The sequence below is a fragment of the Lathyrus oleraceus genome, chromosome 6, assembly GCF_024323335.1.
Source record: "Lathyrus oleraceus cultivar Zhongwan6 chromosome 6, CAAS_Psat_ZW6_1.0, whole genome shotgun sequence".
Lineage (NCBI taxonomy): Eukaryota > Viridiplantae > Streptophyta > Magnoliopsida > Fabales > Fabaceae > Lathyrus > Lathyrus oleraceus.
Window position 1 is genome coordinate 409,653,299 of NC_066584.1, and position 9,113 is coordinate 409,662,411.

Below are 9,113 nucleotides of genomic sequence, written 5' to 3' on the forward strand. Positions count from 1 at the left end.
TTTTGGATGTGCATGGTAAAACTAGACAAATCAAAATTAGAAATAACAAAATTAGAGAAAGTGTTAGGGTAACCTCTATAGTAGAAAATATGATAGATAATATGGATAAGTGGTTTGTGTTGGAAAAAAGAGTTTTCAAAAAATATGACAGAAGAAGAATAAGAGATAAAAGAGATAGAAATTGAACTGTAGAAGATTAGGATTTATATTAAGTGAAGTTCTATTTGATTTATAAAATACTATGGCCTTTATATAGGCATCTAAAGCCCAGGCCCAAAACTCTTAAAAATGACACAAGCCTAAAACATACAAAATGCAAAGTACAAAATTACAAGTTGCATTTCGACACAACTATATCTTGTATTCGACTTAGTCAAATACAACTGACTTCTGAACTTCGAATATCTGCATCGACATAGTTGGATGCTAGCCTTCAACAGAACATTGAATTAAAACTTCTAACACACCCCATAATTCATGTTCTTGAGACTTCTCATCCCAGTGCTTCTCTTCAACGCGTCAAACCTGACTTTCTTAAAGGGTTTGTTGAGTATGTCAGCTAGTTTCCATTTTGTCTTGCAATGCTTAAGTTCAAGCTTTCCTTTGTTTACTTGATCCCTTAGAAAATTATATCTCCTCTCTATATGCTTACTTCGACCATGACACAATGGATGATTCATAGTTTAACAACTGACTTGTTGTCCACAAACAACTTCATTTTCTTAGGTTTCATTATCTTGAGCTCTTCGAGCAACATCTCTATCCATGATGCTTGACATGCTACATATGATGTAGCCATGTACTTAGATTTACATGATGAAAAATCCACAACTATTTGCTTCCTTGAGCTCCATGATCTTGGAGCGCCTTCGATCATGAATATGTAGCCTGCAATACTCTTCTTTTCGTCGTGATCTTCACTGAAATTTGAATTAGTGTAGCCATATACTTTTGCATATGTGTTGGTCTTATTCTGCTTGGGCATCATAACACCATGATTAATTGTAACTTTTATGTATCTCAACACCCTCTTAACTGCAGTGAGATAACATTCTTGGGGTTTCTCCATGAATATACTCAACAATCCAAAAATGTGACAAATGTCTGACCTTATTTTGCAAAGATACCTCAAGGATCTAATTATTTGTTTGTATAATGTCGCACTTCAAAATTTACCATATGTCTCCTTCGTCAACTTTTCTTTAATTTCTATTGGTGTAGCAGCTGCATTATAGTTGCTCATCTTGAACATGTTCAAGATATCTTGGGCATATTTCTTTTGGTGCATGAACACTCCTCACATGTGTCTTTGAACTCCATCCCTAACAAATAAGATAAGTTCTCTAGGTCGGACATTTCAAACTCTTGCATCAACTTCAACTTGAATCTTTTTGTCTCTGCTTCATCTACATCTTTAATAAAAAAATTCATCTACATACATGCATATGATGATTTGACTGACCATGTCTGCATCATTGACATACACTCCATGTTCAGAGACACACTTTGTGAAACCTGCTTCGATATGAAGATATTTATTCTCTTATTCCAAGCTCTTAGGGATTGCTTTAAACCATATAGAGCCTTCCTTAATCTATACACCTTCGACTCATGCCCTTTGATTTTTAATCATGGTAGTTGAATGACTTAGACTTCTTCTACCAAAGGTTCATTCATAAACGATTATTTTACATCCAATTGATGTATCTTCCACCCTCTGTATGTTGTTGTCAACACAATAATTATGATTGTTTCCAGTCTTGCCACAGGTTCATGCACTTTGTCGAAACCAACACCAGTTTTTTATAGAAAACCATTTTCCACTAGTCATGCCTTATGCTTGGCAACCGTTTGTCCTACGTTTCAGCTTGTAAACCCACTTCACATCAATCGACTTCTTGATTAACTCTTTGACAAGCTCCCAGGTCTTGTTCTTCTCGATTGACCTGAGTTCTTTAATGGTTGGCTACTAACCAGTTCGAATCATTCATGGATTGATCCAAATTGATTGGTGTTGCTTCAGCCATCATCATTGATTCTTCTATTAAGTCATCATTTCCATCGAATGCTTGATTTGGAAATCTCTCATATCCATCCAGCATTATCAACTTAGATCTTCCTCTAGTCGATCGTCTAACATTCTGCTCATGTGGTTCTTCATTTCGATTGGTTGGGACTTTGGTTTGGTGATCTTCTTCAAACACAGTTGTAAGTGTATCTAACTCCTATCTAACTGGCCCTTGACTCCAATACCATCCTTTTCTCTCATCCACTAGAACATCTCAGATGATCACAAGTTTATCATTATTTGGTGAATACATCTTATATGCATCATTCAAATGATAACATATGAGCACCATAGTATAACTTTGATCATCTAGCTTTTTCCTCAATTGTTAAGGTACATGCCTTAAACACATTGATGCAAATACTCTAATATGACTAACATTTTGCTTACCACCTGTCTAAGTCTCATAAGGAGTCCTCTCTACCATATTCTTGGTTATACATCTATTTAGAATGTATACTACTTTCGAAGCAACTTCACCCAAAAATATCTTTGGCATATCTTTAGCTTTCAACATGCTCCTTGTCATGTTTAGTATACTTAGATTCTTTCTCCCAACTATGCCATTATGCTGAGGTGTATAGGGTGCAAATACCTCATGCTATATACCTTCGTCGTTGAAAAATATAGCAAATTCTCGAGAGGTGTATTCACCACCCCTATTAGTTCTCCGTTTTCTTGATCTTGCATCCACTATGCCTTTAGACATGCAATTTGAACTTCTTGAACTGTCTGAATACCTCACTCTTCCTTTCAATAAGGTAAATCCACATATATCTAGTTAATTCATCTATGAATATTAGGAAGTAGTGTAAGACCCTAATTTTGACCCCTAAGATCCATCATGCCATCTCATAGCTTTGCATTGGCATTGGGATCACACCTTGGTATCCTCCTCACCTATCATTCATTGGGTTTGCATTAGGAGAGATCACCAAGCATTTGTGATTGTATCATACTTTTTTTTTATTTGTTTAACTAATAAAAATACCAAAAATATGTCTAATGTAGCTTTGTTTCTTATGTGGGTAGGGTGTGTGTGTCCACCTGTGCCTCACCAAGCTCACAACTAAGGTTTGAGGCCCTCACTGCAGGAAATCAAGCAAGAAAGGTTCAAAATTGGTTATAAGCATCATATATGGATCCCCACGTTCTTTATTTGTCATTTTGATCAATAATTCATCAAGAGTTTGAAGCTTGTTTGTCAAGGAAGCCCTAATTCATCTAGGTATCTTGTGTGCCTTCCTCAACAAGTTTCTTCAACATATGGTCAAAGATATCAAGGTATACTTCATTTTACATAATCATAAGAATATATGATCCTCCATTATCCTATAATAGCAAAGGAACTTCAAGTGTACAAGTTGGTTCAAGGATGTTGACCAGAAAAGTCAACTGGTCAAATCTAGGGTTCCCTAGATCCTATCGCCTATAATGTTTGTCATAAGAAAATTATTTTAAGAGAAATTTTACTCTTTATGACATTCCAAACATATTTCATGTTTTCATAAATATCTAGTTTTACTTGGAAAGTCATTTTTTATGGTGAATGATTATATGTCATTTTGTCTGTGCTCTAGATAGAAGGTCAACTTCCAAGAACCATAACTTCCTCAATTTTTATGATATGAAGATGATACAAGTTTCATGATCAATTTCAAGATGTACTATTCAACTTTTATTCTTTTAGAAAGGTAAAATTACACTTTCAAGGTCATGTGCCATGAGGAAACATTATAGGTCCATTTTGGTCCCCATTATTGAACAAACGATTTTCCTCAACTTCTAAAAATCATAACTTCATCATGCTAGCTCCAAATGGTGTCAAAATTGTGATCAAATTGAAGATAATTGAAAGAGATACAACTTTGTATAAGGAACCAGAGTCATTTGAAACTCATATCAAAAGTTATTCAAGGTGGAAAAAGGGTTCATTTGACTTTTAACTTAGAAAATTTCTAAGTATGTTTGATTCTTCCAACTTCAAGATAATAATTCACCATGTTCCAAGCTTCAAATGGAAAAAGTACCAACATCAAAGTTGTTCCTCATAATGGTAGATTTTCAAAGAGTCCAAGATCACACCATTTGACAAGAATTAAGGGACTTGTACACAAGTTCTTTTCATTGCTTAATTTAGAAACTTTTGAATTCCAATTGATATACAATTTTGCATGGCTTCATGTTATGACATCAGTAGCATTTTGGAATGAATTTAAGTGGATTAGAATCATCATTTGGGCCTGAACACATGCCCATGCATCGATGCACATAGATTTTCTATATTTGGTTCAAACTTTGAATGGTGTAGAAATCAATTGCTTTGCCTATAAGATGAAGTGAATTGCCTCAGATTGAAAGGGAACATTTGCCCAAGCTTTGCCAATCAATACCATAGCCTCACTCTACAGAATACCTTGAGGATTTCTTTGAAATAGAGCTCTTGTTCAACTTCTGTTTGTGAATAAGAACTCCAAGGATTCATTGCTATTTTGATCCGATTCGACTCCTACAAGCAAGAGGAAGATGAACCAAGTGGAATTGCATCAAGGATTGAGCTCCAAAGCTGCGAAGCGAAGGTGATTTTCTTCAATTTTATTCTCTTCGATTCTCATTTATTTATTAAGATCTTGGCTCAATTTGTGGCTGACTAAAGTCCTACCAATGTAGGCAATGTTCCTGAGTTGTTTTGAGGTCGTATCGAAGTAACTCAGGTTTGATACCTCAACTTTCAACTCCACTTTTCTGATTATAGAATGATAGTTGGAAGAATTGGAGGTCATATTTGGATTTCTTGCAATTTTCTCTTTAAAATGGTATATTATCCATCCTTTTTTGCAAACTTTTTGGTCTAACCAGTTCGGCGAGGCTTGTCGGAGAAGATGACTAGAGCTAGGGCTCTGGTGGTGTGTTGGCCCATCTCACACCCTCAGATCTTCATGCCATGTTCTAATCTGGTCCGTTCCTTTTAAATACCAAGCGTGCACATGCGTTGACTGAAGCCTTTGTGGAATGTGCGCGTGTGACCATCATATCTGCCATCTCAATTAATGAGGGAGATCTGATGGCCCTTATTTTTTCTGATTTATTTTATTTTCCAAATTAATTTTTAATTAGCATTTTCTTCCAAAATTCATTATAATTTCATTTTTAGTCCAAAAATTATGGGACCAACACCAAAATTTTACAAATAACTTCTTCTTCCCATTTTTGATTTAAAATTAATTTTTGAATTGAGTTTGATATTTGTAGTGAATTTTCTGATTTTTGACTTTTTTTAATTGATTTTTAAATGCTTCTAACTTTTGAAAAATGCCAAAAAAAATTGTCAGTGGTCCTTTGACATTGTTTGACCTATGATAAATCCCTTGGCCATTTATTTCGTGATTTGAAGGGATTTTAGGGCTTTGACCTTTAAAAATGTATTTTCTTCATTTTAAAAAATTGTTTTAAATTGGTTTAATTGCTTTAATATTTTGTGGAGCTTTTGTATTGACTTTGTGTTGACTCAACTTCTGTTTGGCCTTGGTCTTAGTTGAATTGGACCTTAACTTTGTCAATATCATTGGATTTAGGGGGTTGATGAAGTTTGAACTACACCCCTCAAGATGAATGAAATGTATTAATCAAGTGAGGTTCATCCCTTGATTAATTTGAGATTCTCTTTCATTTCATCTCTCCATCTTCATCTCTTTTCTTTCCCTATCCTCTCATGGCTAATGATGTCTCATAGATCAAATGCTAGTTGATTCATCAATGACCTTGTGTCAGATGAATCAACATGAGCTTGATTGAGATAGGTTCATCCCGTCTTATTTTTGTATGTGGTATGATTTAGGAGCTTGGTTTTGATACCTTTTATCTAGCATGCATTAACACCAATATTATTATTGACCGACCTCAGATAGTTATGACTTGTATATAAGTCCAATTCTGATTACTTAACATAGCGCTAAATTTGTCCTGAAGGCAATAACATTTTTGTAAGTGAGATTATAAGTCTCCTATTCCTCATGATATTGTGTGAAGATTTTGCCCATTTCCATTTGTGAGAGCTAGTGGCATACTTGTTGATTTTATTCAAGCCGGAGCCCTTCTCATGAATTATGTATAGGTTCATATCTTCATGCTTGTGAGTGGATGGTTGAGTGTTCTCCAAAAAATGACTAAAACATATTTTCTTCTTCCACTAACATTCACTAACATATCTTTATACTGACTTTACTTTAGTGTCATTTACTTTAATGCAATTTAAATTCTTGCACTTTATCATTCATTTTCATTTACATGCATGCAAATTATTTATGTTTTTAGTCATTTTCACTTTGCTCACTTGAGCCATTATATTTTGTGCTTGTGATATATTTGTATTTGTGATCTTGTTTCTTTGTGGTCTTAGGACCTTAAAACACTTAATAAAAAAACCTAAAAAACACCTTGGTGGACTGTTGGATCTCTGTCTATGACTTGATTTGGACCTATAGACTTAGAGTAGGCAACATCCCTCAATTATGGAAGAACTTGGCCAATGTCATTAATTTGAGACCATTTCTTGGCTAATGCCATTCATCTGATACAATCTTGAGAAACTCCTTTTGGTTTATCTGATGCACTCTTTCTCTTTGTCTAAGTTGTTATTTTGATCTTATTATTATTATTTGATGGATTCTCTTTGAGTATGTTTCAAGGGATTTTTCATCTGATACATCTAAAGGACACTGAAGATTTCTTGCTTTGGAGTGCTTGCTTGGATGTTTGGTTATCTTTATTTGATATCATTGATCTTCTTATTAATTGCTTGGATGATTATGGCTTTGTTGCTTGCTTGACAATCCAAAGGAAATGGGTTTCTAGTCGACATTATTGTCTTGTGGATGCTTCCTATGGGTTAGATATTTTCAACTTTAAACTTTTAAATCTGGTCTAGGATAGTCCCTACAACTCCTCCTTCTTCTTTAACTTCAAAGTCTCCCTCTCATTTTCAAAACTTCTTTGTTTGTTGTTTTTCAACTTAGACTTGTTTTAATGAGTAGAAACCTTGGCCTTATGCCATTGATTTTCAAAATATTTTCTTAATCAAACTTGTGAATAGACTTAATCATATGACCTTATTTTCAAAAAGACAAAAAAAAGAACTAACAAACTCATCTAATCATTTTGGCCATTTGTGCCTTTTCCTTTTTTAACTTTTCAAAAGGAAGCATTTAGATTAGAGTTATCTTTGGTTGAGATATAATTCTACCATTCCATGATATGTTGACTATAATACTTTCCATTTATTAGGGGTTAGTGGTATACTTGTTGATTTAATCCATGTTGGAGCCCTCCCTCTTAAATGTTGTAAAGCCTCTATTATCAGTGGATGTTTGGTTGAGTATTCTTCCATTGATAACAAAACATCTTTAAGCTTTTGTTAAAATAAATCCACCCATCTTTGAAATTTTTACCACAAACTACGAGGTTTTGATCCCTCATTTTATGTTGGTAAGTAGACATAAGACCAAAAGTCTTGTCAACACACAAAATGTAAATAATGAATTTTTTTCTCATCCCCTCATTCTATTTTTAAACAAACATATTTTTCAATAAAAAATACTACACACAAAAGGGCTCCCTAGGAGTACGTAGGACACTTTGGATGCTAATACCATCCCTCTGTGTAACCAACCCTTTGGGTGCTAATACCTTACCTGTAATCTCTGACATTTTATTAGTTTTAATTTTAAAACTTCTTATCTTTGGGGTTGTTCGTACTTCTTCCATCTTCCTTTAGAAACAACAAAAGCGCGGCGGCAACTCTGGTTTTATTCACGTTGAGCTAACCAATAGCTCAGTGGTCAAGAATTACAAAAAGAAAGTGGTGACTCTGCTAGGGAGTAGTCCTCAGTGGGTTTATCCTACTTTTTGTGTGTATTTTATTTGTTGATTATTGATGTTTGTATGTTTGTATATATTGTATGTGTGATATTTTATGTTTGTTGTGCTTGGTGATCTCTGTATGGTGAGATAAGTTCTATACTCGAACTTGAGTGCAATCTAAGATAGGAGGATAGTATAGTCACGTTCGACTCGTGTGAAGTAGTACTTAACGAATTGGCTTGAGATCCATCCACTCAGTGGAGACCCCTTTGGAATTACTAATGTCACACGAGTAAGTCGTGGATGTGCATTACTTTTTCTGATTTAGGAGTTCGAGAAGCTGAGGACCGTAGAACATTTAACCCATCTTGGCCTATTTAGGACGTAGTGCGGAGATTGTTCAAGTGTAGACTTGATAACAGTTGTTGCATTATACTACACTCAGACGAGTTTCTCTTGAGAATACTATGGGTTGATGAGTCATTCATCAAAACCTATAGTATCCAATAGATGGGATCATGACTTTGGGAACTTTTTAGAACATGATCTACAGGTTTTATCCTTACTACACTCCTTTAGGATAGTTCTTAACCGGACTCCATGCTCGTGACTCGCAACAACCTCTTTGATTCTTAGTTGATCTGATTAGTTATCATCAATATCAATGGAACTTGGGTGTTGGTAAGGTGAAAGTCATAATCCACCAAAATGGATGATTGATCTTGACGATGACTTGATCCATCCCTTGACCTTTGTTTGTGTTTGCCTTGTGTGTGATCCCTTGTGTATGATTGTTTCATTCGTGCATACATGCACATCATAGCATTCATCACAAAAATAAATTTCAAGGAACTAAGGTCAAATTTGAAAATATTTTCATACCATGGATTATGGGCGAAGGAACACTAAGAAGTATAATTTTAGATGTCCAGATTTGAAAGAGTTAAGGAAGCTAGCATCCTTTGTAGTTGATCCCTTGGATTTCAAAGGAAGTCATAGAAAGCTTTTGTCTATGCTGTCTACCGATGTTGTTGAAGGACTCTTGAGTGTATTGGTCCAATTCTATGATCCTCTCTACCGGTGCTTCACTTTTCCTTATTATCAGCTTATACCCGTATTCCTAAATCTCAAGTCATAGTTGATGCTCTTTTATTGTTCCGAAGGAAAATGGAAAAGTGTGAACAAA

At 34.8% G+C, this 9,113-nt stretch overlaps 1 protein-coding gene across 1 annotated transcript; it reads right to left on the reverse strand.

Annotated features, from left to right (window-relative positions):
* Positions 1–676: 676 nt before the first annotated feature.
* On the reverse strand, positions 677–1,069 carry LOC127095899 (secreted RxLR effector protein 161-like). Its single transcript, XM_051034523.1, has one exon. The coding sequence runs from the start codon at positions 1,067–1,069 to the stop codon at positions 677–679; it is 393 nt and encodes a 130-aa protein (XP_050890480.1).
* Positions 1,070–9,113: the final 8,044 nt, after the last annotated feature.